Below are 14498 nucleotides of genomic sequence, written 5' to 3'. Positions count from 1 at the left end.
ATATACCTTACTCTGAAGACTGGGGGGAGTCTCATACTCACAGATTTAATATGCAGAATTCTCAGCTGCTTTGACCTAAATTGTTATCTACAAATTTTGATTAGATTAGTTTGAGGAAATGGCAGGCGTGGAAGGGGTGTTAGATGCCTTACAATCACTCTTGACTATTTAAAAGGGCACTAGGCCTTTGAATTTACTATCGAATGAGCCCTTTTTGAAGTTTCTACGACAACGCCTTCTATAAAAACCTTGTATGCCCTCAGTGTATAGCGTACAATTCATGTTCAGTGCGTTGTGAGGCGAGTTTCCTCCTCAAAAATCTAGTTTCTATTTGAAAATCAACTTTATATAACAAAAAAATTGTCTCAATGCTTTTATGGGATGTGTTTTGGAAAATGGTGGACGTGGAAGGGATGTTAGTTGCCTTCCAATCACTTTTTAACCCTATAAAGGGCACTATAACTCCCGATTTCCAGTCGAATGAGCCCCCTTTGAAGTTTATACGATGACCCTGTCCATATGAAGTGCCTCTGGAAAAAAATTTTTTATAAAACATTGGAGCCGTATGGCCTTTAGTATAGGCAACGCTATAGCGTTGCCTGTGAAGAGGTTTAATTAAAGTTTTCCTTAAATAACTAGGCAATAAGAAATAATTTTATGGAAACTGAAAGTGAAACAGTATTAGTTTCCGACCTCTTATTTTTGAGACGCCGAATCCCCAGGGTATAAAAGCGGAGCTTGGTTCAGGTAGGTAGTCCCTTGAGGTGAGGATTAAACCCCCTGATTCTTCTTAAAAAGAATACCTTTTACCTGTTCTGGACTGATAGTTGACAATCCTTTTGCAAACAATGCAGCAGGCATATGGTTGAAGCAGGCTATCGACGCAAACTCGACGGAATGTCTTCCACAAGAAACTCACAGCTTTTGGTTGTGGAACGAGGGTAATCCTTGGGTTTTGGGTCTCCAAAAGTCTCTCCACGATCGTTTTATTATATACTTTGGAGCCATTTACCATCGTAAATTCTTCTTGGCTGCTTCCTCTAGAAGAGTCAAAGAAGAGGTTAATGGAACATAGATGTTGATTAAACAAATAAGGATACTAACATGTTATCTTATGTTACCATGGACAGTCAAAATGAAGTCTCATTGTTTATATTGATTAAGTGAAAACTTACATAAGCATACATTGCGAAAATTAAGAAAATCAGGAATTCAATTTTTAATTAAAAAGAAATGTTGGTGAAAAATCAGACAAAAAATAAGCTAAAAACAAACGGCACCAAGTAGCTTAAGGAGGTATAACTTTCCCTTGAAGTCCCACATTTGTGTGTTTCCCTTGAAGAAAATATGTTTCCCTTGGAGAAACACGTTTTTTGTAAGTCCCCCCTCCCCCCCCGAACAAAAATCCTGGATGCATCCTTGCATGGAGGTGTAGTTGCTTTGGGAATTAAAAGAATGTTATAGTTTCAATTTTTATGGGAAAAAAGCGTTGCCAAATTTAAATAGTTAGTTTTGCTTATTTATTTCACAATTCAACATGGCAGTACAGACGAAAATATGATATTGCCCTTAAAACTTCATGAAGCAACCATAAGAAAAATCTAACAAAATCAAAATTTTCAGATATTGATAGACCTAAGATGGGTCTATAGGGAAAAAAAAGGTTTTACTTTGATCTCCTTGGTAATTCACACAGGCTCATACTGATAGGGACGTGAACTTCAGAAATTATCTCGTTGGGTTGGGGGGGGGGCGATTGGTTCCATACTGTCGAGTTAAATGTCCCTTTCTCGACAAAGTAGAACCTTTTCATGGCCCACTTGTAACTTGTTGAAAACCAGGGTGAGGAACATTACCATTATTTTCTTGCGATTAAACCCAATCTGGATTTACCTAAGGCACCGTTTTCAATTGCCCTTTTTTGGTGACCTCAGATAACTGGCGTCATAGTAAGTGACTAATAATGCTCACCTTGGTGGCATTTAGCAACCCCAGTAGCGTGGGTAGGAGTAGATTAGTTGAACAGTTCGTTTTGACCTCAAGAGCAGTAACTCGTCCACGGGGAGACTCCCTCTTTCTCCGTTCAAGAGTTTGTGTTACGGATTGCAGATTACAGATTCAGAATAATTGGTGGGGAAGGCGGCATAACATCGACACGTCAGGACCACTAACGTCAGGACATCGACAAAATCCGTCATAACATCGAAAAAAAATCCGTCAGAACCACTAACCGTCACATCATCGACACGTCAGTTCATCGACAGTCACAATCGCTACCCGTCAGAACGTCGACAGTCATAGAATCGACACGTCAGGACATCGACAAAATCCGTCATAACATCTAAAATTTTTAAACTTTAGTTTTTTGGGGTTTAGGGGGGAAAGGTACCTAGGTTAGGTTACGTATTTAATATATGCTATTTAGGTTTTTATATATGCTATTAGGTTTTTAATATATGTTATTTAATATATGCTATGCTTAATCCCCACCCCCCTGATGTGCAAATATATAGCTGAAATTTGTTTCTAAACTATTATATACTTATTGCTATTATATAAACTTATAAAAAAAATTTGTCGATGTCCTGACGTGTCGATGTTTTGACTGTCGACGTTCTTACGGGTAGCGATTGTGACTGTCGATGAACTGACGTGTCGATGTTATGACAGTCGACGTTCTGACGGTTAGTGGTTCTGATGGATTTTCCTAGTCGACGAAATGACGTTTAGTGCTTGTGACAAGTGGTAGCCCCTGATTGGTGCAGCAATGGACGATTGCATATTGATCATGTAACACATTCTCTACTATATAAATTCGAAGTGGGAACGGGAAGGGTCTGCTACATGGATGACCAAAATCATAATGTTGTTGTTATGAAGTCCTTTATTCAAATCAATCTATTTATTTTTATCCAATTTATACCAACTTTTTTCAATGCATAGCAATTATCAGTTTACATAAGTTTAAATACGATTAATTTGAAACAATCGTATAACATAATAAATAATAATCCAACAAATCGGAGCTTGTCTATGAAAACACCTAATAAACACAATTGAGAAAAAAATTAGTCACGTTTTTTTTCAGTGAATTTGACTTAGAAACACCATATACGAGCGACAAAAGTGACTAATAACACAAATGACAAGCAGTTTAACCCAATAACTTCAAACCCCCGTTATCTTATTGCTAAAATGATACTATTCTCGCATTTGAATCTTTGCCTTACTTGACTTATTGCTCCTGCTCGTAATCCAGCGTAGAGTTCGCCTCCAGTCCGACGTTCAAACGGTCCTGTACAAGCGTGACTGCTTCTTGGAGGTCAGTACTTATTGGGGAAAGATATTGGATAAAGCTTTCCCTCCGTCTGAACCGGGTTCTTTCACGGGGGCGCTTCCCGTTCTGCACAAGAAGGGGGGCTCAAGATTTAATAGTGTGCTAGTATACGGACCAAATGGACGAACCGCCGTAAAGTTCGGGCTACGAGCTGACAAGATTTGGGGGTCAGATTTATTAGTACAACTACTAACGGGTGTTCGGGAGAAAGTCATACCACCTTACCCCTTCGATTCGTCACAAGAACTTTAATTGGACCACATTTATGGTATCATGGACAGAAGCAGCAGCCGAGCAGCACTTGAGTTACGGCGATTGAATCCATTACGGCGATTGCCATTTTGCACTGAAAGTGCAAAATGGCATCAAATCGAAAACATTTTTGCCCGCTGGACACATCTTAGGTCTATTCATAACTGAAAAGCGCGAGTTTCTAAGATTTTTCTTTTGGTCGTTTTAGAATTATGAAGTCGTTATTGTTGTACCAGCTTTTTGTCAGTTTTGTCACGTTCAAACATGAAAACAAATAAGCAAAACTAATTAGCTATGGACCTTTTCTGTCATACGTATACCACTAATCAAAATATTTTTTTTGCCGTTTATTCGTCGCTAGAACAAAATGAGACATTTTAGATTGCTGATTTTATGCTCTTGTTCATGGTTAAAGTCGCATTTGTGACAGTTCACACAAACCTAACACAAACACAAACCTAACAGAAAATAAAAATGGTATTATCAGGTTCCTTATTTTATGCTCTTTTTCAACATAGTTATTAATATATTCTCTGAGGCCACCGTGACTCTTATACATGATAATGGTAGATGGTAATAAGCTTACCTAAGCTATGAATGTCAGGTCTTGATTTTTCTTCAAACGATAATTTTGATAGGACCTGTACCTGTCATCATCAGGTTCAAATTCAAGTCTCTTGCCATAATATAAAATCACTAAATAAAATAAAACTAAAATCACTGAACAACACTAATAATTTGCCGAACCTGGAATTATTTTTGTAACGTGGCCCGAATTTTGGTAGAGCCGTTGATGGCCGCTATCCTAGTAGATCTCAAAAAGGTTGGGCCTATAGGAGGGGTTCGGCTCATTATTAGTGTTGTTCAGTGATTTTAGTTTTATTTTATTTAGTGATTTTATATTATGGCAAGAGACTTGAATTTGAACCTGATGATGACAGGCACAGGTCCTGTCGAAATTATCATTTGAAGAAAAATCAAGACCTGACATTCATAGCTTAGGTAAGCATATAGACGCTCAAGATCTTGTATCGCGAACATGAGACAATAACCGGTTTTCATGGTCTTTATACCAGACAATATTAGCTTCGGCTCGGTGGGAAACTACTTTGTAGCTATATTTTAATTAAATATTTAGTTGGTATTTTGGTTAGATTAGCTTAGTTTATTCTATCTATTTAATATAATGCGGTCTGGTTTTCATAATTCGTTGTTGTAGTTTTCATAATTCTCGACAGAACTTGAGTGTGGTGGCTATAAGACACAAGTACAATTTTTTTCTCCACATTACGGGGGGGGGGGGGGGGTAACTGCCCCCCTCCCTATCGACGCCCCTGCTCGCGGTACCATTTTAGTCAGAAGACTGATACAGTTTATTTCCTAGCGTTGGCAACGCTGTTTGGCATCCACTATTACCAAAAACAGCACATCTGCATGTGGAGGTCTTTTCATAAAACATTGAATTCGCCATTTTTTAAGATATACAGGCTACAGTTGTATAAATTTACAATCAGACAATTCAAAGGATCAGATTTCATTCTCACTGTCTTTGGTACTTTAATTATTAGATTTTTAGCGGCTGAAATGTGAGCAACTAATTACGTGAAATTATAACTGGCTGTTATTTGAACCCAAGGTAATGGTTGCGTGTGTACTTGCAACAAGCATGTTCCCAGCATCAGACACGTTTGGCTCCTAGCGGTTTAGCTGATGAATATTCTCCGCATGGCACGAAAATCACCAAGGTTACTAGTCTTCGTGATGAAATCGCGTTGGCGTTTCCTGTTTCGTGACAAGACTTGAATACTGCGTATTATTATCTCCTAGCAAAATCACGAATGAGACAAGTCATGTCTGTTCAGCTTTATGTTTTTTCAATACTATTTTTCGGTCGTTTTCCACGTGTCAAAGGGACTTAAGGGTGCGGCAGGAGCGGGAAGTTTCTTCCTACCTATCAAGATTTATTCTATAACTTGTACTGATAAGAAGAGTTCTATTTTAACTGTATTTTGAATTGTTTGCCGTTTTTTCGGATTTGTCCTTTTTTTGCTCAAAGGTATTGATAAAAGAGCGTAAAATACTTGAAATCCTGTGTCCATGAGGACAGGGATTAGAGTCCTGGTGTCGCTTGTTATTGGTTTGAAACGGGGGTCAGTGGCATGACTGTAAGCTTAGCTAGAGTCGATTCAACACTAAATGGGTAACTGGAGAAATCTGGGTAGGTGGATAGGAAGGACGTGCGAAGAGCACAGGATGGCTAGCCCCCAACCCCCATTGCACTTCCTTGCTGAAGGGCCATGAAATGGAAATAAGCACCGCCGGTAGGAACTGTAAAGTCCGATGCCGTGTTTTTTACCATGCAACACTAATGTTTATCCAGGGTAATACATTGCTATTCACTGCCGCAGTCACCTGAATTATGCTTTTGATTACTTCTAAAAATAAATTACATTTTTTGTTTTGAAAATTGGGAATAAAACAGATATTGAAAAGAATCGACTCATAGGTGTAGGAACAGTGCAGAAAAGTAGCAGAATTTGGCTCTGCCTCCAAGAGCCTTCATCAGTAATACAAGAAGGTTCCCATGTAACTCAACCCCCACTCAATTCAACCTCCGTTTAATTGAACCTATTTTAACTCAACACCGCTCAATTCAACCCTTACAACAGGGTAGGTTGAGTTGCATGGGATTGAATTGAATGGGTTTAATCGTGTAGCCGTTAATACTGCTGTACAAACGGTCTATAGTAACCGTTCATTTTGTATGAGCGGCATATTTTAGGAAAAAATGAGCCATCCCGCATAGTATACCCTTTGAAAATGGAGTGATTGCAAGATTAGTACTTCATATTTGTAAACCGATTGGTTATCTCAAATTGTCGTTCGATGGCATTTTCGCCCTATTTGGACAATTTTTTTTCGGGGGGGGGGGGCAAAATTATATAAATTGGCACTGTGTAGTGGCGTGATATTAAAAAGAGCACTAGAGTTTTAAAGCTAAAACGATTGAAAATCAGGTTCCTGATTCTACAGAGCCAAAAAGGTATAACATATCCATATAAAAGGACTAGGGGAGCTTGGGTTCTAATTTGGAGCCCTCAAGCTATACAGATTATCTGGCCTACATTGCTCCGTGTATGGAATTTTCCAGGGCTACAGTCCGTGGCAGTGAGATTTGTTCTCGATTTACCAAAGGCGTGCGGAGTATTCGGCTGCATACGTAGGAATTATATTTATTTGCGTGGAAAATCCCAAACGCACACAAGAGAAACAATTTTTGTAAATTGTTCTAAAGCTTTTTAAAATGGCTCTCATCCAAAGTCGTTTCCAGGGGAAGGGGTTAGGGCCGATTTTTTTTTTTTTTTTTGCTCGTAAAAATTTAAAAAAATACATAGGCTATAAACAAATTTTGATGCCGTTTTTTAAGTTTTTGTAACCCCCGCCCCTTCTCCCCGAACGAAAATCCTGGATACGGCCTTGCTCTCAACTCCCACATAATTCTACCTAAATATCAATGGATATAACATTTCTCTGTCCTGATGATTTCATCTCGATAGGAAAGATACTTTGATTTGTCGAAGATGAGAGAAATATTTGGAAAATGTTTACTTACGCTGCCATTTCTGGATTCGGAAGTAGTGGTAACCCTGTGGTATTGTCTACCTCGTATCTTTCTGATGGACTATCAATCGCATTTTCAAGTTTGATCCGAGTTGTAATCATGTTCTGTGACAGGCCTTAAACAAAATTTAGTTTTAAAATATCAGGCTAAACTACTTAAAATAAAACTCGAGTAACCTTCTTTCAGTCTTGTGATTGGTTTTGCAATTCTAAAACTAACAGAAAAACTGTTCAGTGCTAGCCTAAAGTATATCTCATATAGACTACCTCCTAATCTTAAATGTACCAGGGACAGTGAAATTATTTTTTTGTGATTGCTGAAGTCGAAACTTAAATAACCATATATATTTTAAATTAAAAAAATTCGGGAATTCAGTTTTAACTGAAAAATAGCCCCTGTGCAGTAATTTAATTATTGGTAGTAGCGGGATAAGAATGTATAGCTTTCCTCTGAAAGTGTAGTTGTCTCTGGGAATCAACAAACTGCTGTTTGAATTTTTATGGGCGAAAAATGATGTCAAATCTAACTAGTTAGTTTTGCTTATTTATTTTCGCGGTTGAACGTGGTAACACTGATAAAAATGGGCGACATCCCTAAAAACTTCATAGTTTTGAAACACAAAAAAAAAACACTGTAAAAAAAAAAAAATTTCAGGTTTGAAAAGACCCAAGATGGATTCAGAGGGCAAAACTGTTTTATTTTTTGTCCTAGATACTTCAGTGGTTCGCTTATTGCAACAAAAAAAAAAAAAAAAAAAAAAAAAAAAAAAAAAAAAAGATTATACTTTGCTCCTTTCTTAGAAATAAAAGATATTAGAAACTTGAACTGTGGAAAGGAAATGAACTAATGAACCAATCCAGGAAGTTTTTTTTTCAATTATCCTTGGTAAGCTGATTAAAGTGTATGACGTTAGTCTTTTCTTAAAGAATTCGTTCACGAAATATACTTTTCTGAGAATTTTGAGGGGTTCAGAACTTCATTGTTAAGGTGCTTATAAACCAGTTATTTAGGAAAATGGCATGCCCTTCACACATTATCTATTGTGACCATCCCTGTCACATAGATGTGGTTTTTGTGTGTGCAAAATATTGTGTGCGATAAATCGGACGTGAAAATCGCAGATTCATGGGATAAGTGTTATAGGGATTCCCGTAGAAATAATACTCTGCGGTAACGCAGTCGATTGATAGTTTGATACTCTGCTTAGCAATTCGGAGTCCGGGGTTTGATGCCTGTTGCCGCAAGATAGGGCGACAGGCCTACTACCTGTCCTTGTAAGATCCAGCAACTCAAACATCGATTCGACGTCCTAAGCACCATAAATGGCCCTGGAGGATCATTTTATTCATCATCCTACATCCATTGAACAATTATTCGTATCTACCTCTAACTGGCCATGGTTTGGGGGAAAATTCAACAGAACCTTTGAAGTCAATGGGAGTAGATGGTTGAAAGCACTTTCTCAGGACCTGATTTTGCTTTATATCCATTCCTGAAAGGCTTTTAAGCCTACAATCTCTTCTGGGTAAGTTTTTTTAATGCGCCAATGAAATCAAAATATGTTTACCCCTCCCTGGACTCAGTTCATACCTGAAAACTAAAATTTTTCCTTTGGTTGTTTCAAAATTGTAAAGTTCTAGGAAATTGGATTTCCTTGGGAGAACGTAGAGAGGGAGGCTTTGAGTGGATTATGATAGAGGAGGAGCGTACGCAGCTGTATTAGCTTTAGGCGGCTTGTTGCTGCAGTGAGTTGTTAGCAATAGTATCAGTTATAGGACAGTCTCACACGTCCGTCAAATTTGTCACGTAAAACCGTCAAAATAATAAAAGCAAAACTAATTAGTTAAAATTAGATAAATTTTTTTTAACTAATTAGTTAAAAAAAACTAATTACGCTTTTCGACCGTAAGAATTCAAACACTAACATTTCTTTTGGATTTCAAAAAATAATTACACCTTCAAAGGAGAGCTACGGGTTCTTAAGCTGTTCGGTGGCATGTATTTTAGCTTACTTTTGTCTATTTTTTACCCACTTTTTTGGGCGCCCGCTACTGAAAATACTGCACAGCTACACCAGGAGTTTTTTTTTCGGTAAAAATAGAATTCCCGAATTTTCCTAATATTTCTGGATTTATTTGGTTGTTTCGTGTTAACCAGAGTAAGCAATCAAATTTCATTTTCGCTATCCTTTGTGCTTTAATTGTATGTTTTTACTCGGGTAAAAACTTTCGAGTCCGAAAGTTTTCGATACTGAGTTCGTACGTCTACTTTGAATTTCGGCAATTCCAACTCCGAAAATCTGTCGAGCTCTGCGTTTAATTACTTTTTCTAGCAAACGATTTTTGTTTTTTATTTGTGCAATTCATTTGTTCAACTTGCATTTGTATATTTTTAAATTGCATTTCTGCTTAGTCATTGACTAAAAACAAAAAGGAAAAAAAGTTAGGATGTACAACCCTGGGCATGAATTTATTATTCGTTTGACTTCAATTCAGAAAGCGTTGAGTTATAGAACTTAAATTTTTATTAGAGTAGAAAGGGAAAAAAGTCATATTGTTCGAGTGTGAGTGTAGTGTACGCGCTTACTTTATTTACTTCATACTTACTTCGCTTGATTCATTATTTATATTTTACCTTATTTCTTTATTGTTAATTTTACTTATTCATTTATATATTCATTATTTGTTTATTACTTTACTTCATACTCACTTTCCTCCACTCTATTATTTATGTTTTTATTTATTTATCTATTATTTTATTCATTTATTTATTATGTTTATTTCATTAATCGTTTATCTTATTTACTTTTACTTACATTATTATTGTCCTTGCTATTATTGTCCTTGATTTTGAAAAATACCTTTATTACCTAATTTTTACCTAATTTTTATTAAGTCCTAGATTTTGAGAAATAAATATTTCATGTCTTCATTTAAGAAAATGAAAAAGAATCTTACCCCCTCCCCTACACTTCCATAAATTGGCGCTCTTGACGGGTTCCAGAAACCAATTGACGCTAATTATTTGACGTTCCATCTTAAAATGGCTTTTACCTGTTAAATAAAGTTCTTATATGCAGTGGCGTCAATTGAAGAAAATTTATGGGGGGAGGGGGTGAAGGTATTTTTAAATATCTAGGTAAAATTTATCGCTTTTTTGATTTCTCGATGAAATTCTAATTTTCTCAAAGTCTAGGGGCAAAAACCGCCATGCCAATTTTTATATGCTCAAAATAAGCAAAAGAGGCTGACATTTTAGTTCTTTTTGCACCTATAATAAGAAAAGGTTAACCAAATAGTTTCGGCCTTATCTGGTATTTTTGAACGCATATTATAATTAATTATGATTGGTGATATTGGTACAACTCTACTTTGGGTGTTCTTATTATCTAAACTATACAATAAATAAATTATTACTTCCTTACGTTCAGGAAATGTCTATTTATATGACTGTCAGAGGTACCTTAGGTTTAATTGATTTCCCGGGCCTCCCTTGTAACGCCTGGATACGGCCAGTGGCGCCAATTCACGAAAACGTTGGGAAGAATTCTTTTTATGAAAATACAAAAAGGGAATATTTTAAAATGAATCATGACATGGAAATAATATTTGGCATTTCAGACTTGAGAACTTTAATAGAATAAAAAATATATTTAAAATGAAAATTAAAACAACATTTAACTAGTATCATCAATGAAATTCTTATTTTATTTTTACTTTTTTAAGTTAAAAAAAATAAGCTCAAATACAAAACTTACTGTCAAAAACTAACATATACAAAAGCCAGAAATCAAAGAAGGCTGTCATCAGTGAGAGTTACCAGGGCCAGTTTACAAAAATGTAAGAATAGGCAAGGATTTGTTTAAATTTGTTCTGACGAAGAGACCAAAAAAGGTATATTTCAGAATTCGGGAGGATGCCTTTTTGTTTTTGGGTAAAATTCTAGATTAGGGGCTTCTTGTTATTTTGAACAGTAGTTGATTTAGGTGAATCAGACTTTCAAAATTGAATTCGGACCAAAATATACCCTGGGAAGATATTTTGAGGTACTTTCCTCGTCCCATTCCTCCTTCAAAGGGCACTGGCATTTGATTATCTTTTACAATCTTTGTGTTAACCCATATTAAACCTTGAGATATCGATCTTCTGCTTAAATGAGACACATGAAATTGTTATGAGCCTCATAACTTAAGTCAATCCTGACTTTATAAGGTTTTAAAGATTTATAAATTTGCTCTTAAATTTAGGATAAAACCTTGATAAGGCTTAAAATTCCACTGAAATAATAGGAATTATATTAAATACAGGTTATTATTATTATATTTTAAGTGATTACAGCCACTGAAGAAGACATTATAAACTCAAAATTAAGGTGAACCATTTTTTTTTCATAATTTAGAAAAAAATCAGAATTTTTGTCACAGTAAGGAAAGGGTAGAGATAGTAGCTTGCAATACCTTCCCTGGAAGTTAGCCCCTGGATTAATTCCTGAAAGTTTCATTCACCTAACTCAACTAATTTCCGAGATACCGAGAAGCCCCTTAGTCTAGAATTTTACCTGTTTTTTTTTCGATTTATTGAATGAAAATACCAAAAAAAGGTCTTTTTCAAAGCCTAAGGGCAATCATCCCCATTGCCCAGGGGCGAATCCAGGATTTTTTTTGGGGGGAGGGCAAAATAGGTTGATCCGATAAACTTGCGTTATGAGCAAGTTTAATTAACGCAAATTTGCGTTAATTAAGTAAACTACACTACTTTATGGGGGGCGCGCCCCCTTCCCTGGATCCGCCACTGCCCCCTGGACATAGTTGGTCGATTTCCATCGACTTCACTGCTAAGCTTACTGAATTACACTTCCGACTTCAAAGGCCTAATTTCTAACAGCTCCTACTCCTTTCTAGCCTAGCATCAGTTTAGAACTGGCTTGAAATTCACGTATGATCAGCAGTGAAACGTCTCGGGATTGTTTTTATAACTTTGTTTGCAGTTTTTAAATGCATGGATTATCCTTTATTGGTTATTATTTTCGCTAAGGAGTCTCCTCCTTCTCTTCCACCTAGTGTATATCTTATACCGCATACTTCTGTCATGCCTCTTTGTGCCAAGCATGGCACACTTAAGTGACGCGTGTGACCTGAAAGAATTAATATACAGATTTAATGGATACAAGCTAAGCTTTTCGGTTATAAACTTTTTTTATTTTAATAGATTTTAAGATACAAAATGGATTTTTATATACGGTTTTGAGTTATTACTCACTATTTAGCAAAGGGTCACCCCCTCTCCGCCACCTAGTGTATATTTTGGATTGCAATTTTTTCATGCGTCTCCGTTTCCAGTATGGCATACCTCGGCGATGTATGCCATCTGCTGTACACGGTTTTTAAAGCGAGTGACCTCTCATGTTTTGGAGAAATTTAATTTGCAGAATTAAGGTGTACAAGCTCAAATATTAGGTTGTTAACTATTTGTGTCGCAATTATTTTAATAAACTTTTAACATGCACAATTGATTTTTAATCATTTTGTAGCTTTATTGTATTGCTCATTATTTTTGGCAAGGGGTTGCCCCCTCTTCATGGCCTGATGTGACGTCTTAATTATTTTAATAGTTTTTAATATAGAAAATTGATTTCCATTCATTTTATATACTTACCTAAATCTATTAACTTCGAATCTCTTTTTGATTCATTCCTTTCTTTCACAAAGTAAGTTCTTTACTGTTTTCGTCTGGACTGGAAAATAATCATGCGCATGAAAACTACGAACCGGATCTCACGTCCATTGATTCGTGACGTGACTAGGTTTGCATTTCAAGGACTTGGCCATTGCGTGATTCACGAGACGACCGCCCATTTCCCTCCCGGCGTGAAAACCACCTTATCCAAAGCATCGATTTCACGTTCCTTCTCTGCAGGAATTTATCTTTTCAGTGTCCAAGAAGATTCTCTATTCTTTAAGTACTGCTCAATTGTAATTGAATTGCCTGGGAGAATTCTTGCGACAGAGTTGACTAAATCTAGAGCAAAGTTTGTGAGATTACATCTGCGACACGTGGATATTGAATCGTTACTTTGTACTCTAATAGAATCAAACAGCTCTTGGCAACGGCTTTGCCGTGTACATAGGGAGCGACTCCTGCTAATCATAACTGCAAATGTAAAAAATGGGACATATATATATATGTATATATATATATATATATATATATATATATATATATATATATATATATATATATATATATACTATATATATATATATATATATATATATATATATATATATATATATATATATATATATATATATAGATCTTTCGGGGACCTATGCAATATCAGTTTGCGGGACATAGTTGCTATTACTACAACACCGTGTTTATGTCATTCATTTAATTAAATCTTATTGTTTTTGTGGTCTCAAATGTGGTGTCAGGGTAGATTTTCTCCATGCTGCATGAGGGATTAATCTGTGCGGTATTTCCAAGCTGCACGGAGATGGAATATGTAAAATCTGTTAAATTAAAATTGCTTATCAAAAGCTACGAGACTGCATTTTTTTTCCGAAGAAGGCGGCAAAATACCCCAAAGAAAATATTACAATAACGGTTAATATGGACAATTGTTCATTTAAAATGCTAAAATTTCAGACAGAAAAATCTTGCACGTGCATTCCCTCCCCCTTGAAAATTCCCCCGGGGCAATGCAATCCCCCATTTCCTGATTCACATAAGAAAAAACCTCGTTATGTAATTTTTCTATATTCAGTTGTATTGACATTCATTCTATTTTCATGCCTAATCAATTCGTGAATTGATTAACAAAGGGAAAACAAACTTACTTTACCAACTATCCAGTCTAGAGCAGCATTATGTTTGGTTTGATCTTGCTAACATCACTCTTTAAGTTCCGGAGCCTGAGGTCTCCCCGAAATCGTAAAATTGTATTAATTGATGGACACTTCTTATCCTAATTGTCAAATTATTTTTATTGGCTCTCCTCCCCCCCCCCCCCCCCGATAAAAGGCCTGCCTGTGTCTGCCCCGTCCCAATATACGCATGAGTACGTGTCTTGTGTTAAAATTATCTCAAAATAAGGAATGTTTCTACTCCTATTTAAGTTTTAGGTGTAATTTTGTCAAAACTAATAATTAAGTTGACGAAATTTAAATGCCTTCTTTATAGTAAATTATGTTCACATAAAGAATATTAAATAGGAAGTTCGTGGTCATTGAAATTATTTGGTTTAAAATTAGTTCTAAACTTTTCCTATTTAGTATGAGAATGTAGT

The 14498-nt window shown here is 36.1% G+C and overlaps 2 protein-coding genes across 4 annotated transcripts in view; one reads left to right on the top strand and one right to left on the bottom strand.

Annotated features, from left to right (window-relative positions):
* The window catches only part of BEAF-32 (Boundary element-associated factor of 32kD), a 29152-nt gene extending 16211 nt beyond the window's left edge, over window positions 1-12941 (bottom strand). Inside the window, exons 1-3 of the mRNA XM_089086981.1 lie at window positions 12866-12941; window positions 7203-7326; window positions 811-1040 (exon numbers count right to left, since the gene is read on the bottom strand). Coding sequence (XP_088943107.1) covers window positions 811-1040; window positions 7203-7312 — 340 coding nt within the window. The 5' untranslated portion in view covers window positions 7313-7326; window positions 12866-12941. The remainder of the gene's footprint in view (window positions 1-810; window positions 1041-7202; window positions 7327-12865) is intronic.
* The window catches only part of LOC148954204 (serine/threonine-protein phosphatase 2A regulatory subunit B'' subunit gamma-like), a 251242-nt gene that overhangs the window by 184191 nt on the left and 52553 nt on the right, over window positions 1-14498 (top strand). The gene's annotated exons all lie outside the window — the stretch shown is intronic.

The sequence above is a fragment of the Artemia sp. Qi Xiang Cuo genome, chromosome 3, assembly GCF_049724085.1.
Source record: "Artemia sp. Qi Xiang Cuo chromosome 3, ASM4972408v1, whole genome shotgun sequence".
Classification (NCBI taxonomy): domain Eukaryota; kingdom Metazoa; phylum Arthropoda; class Branchiopoda; order Anostraca; family Artemiidae; genus Artemia; species Artemia sp. Qi Xiang Cuo.
Note: the sequence above shows the minus strand (reverse complement) of the source record. Positions and strands in the feature narration are given on the sequence as shown.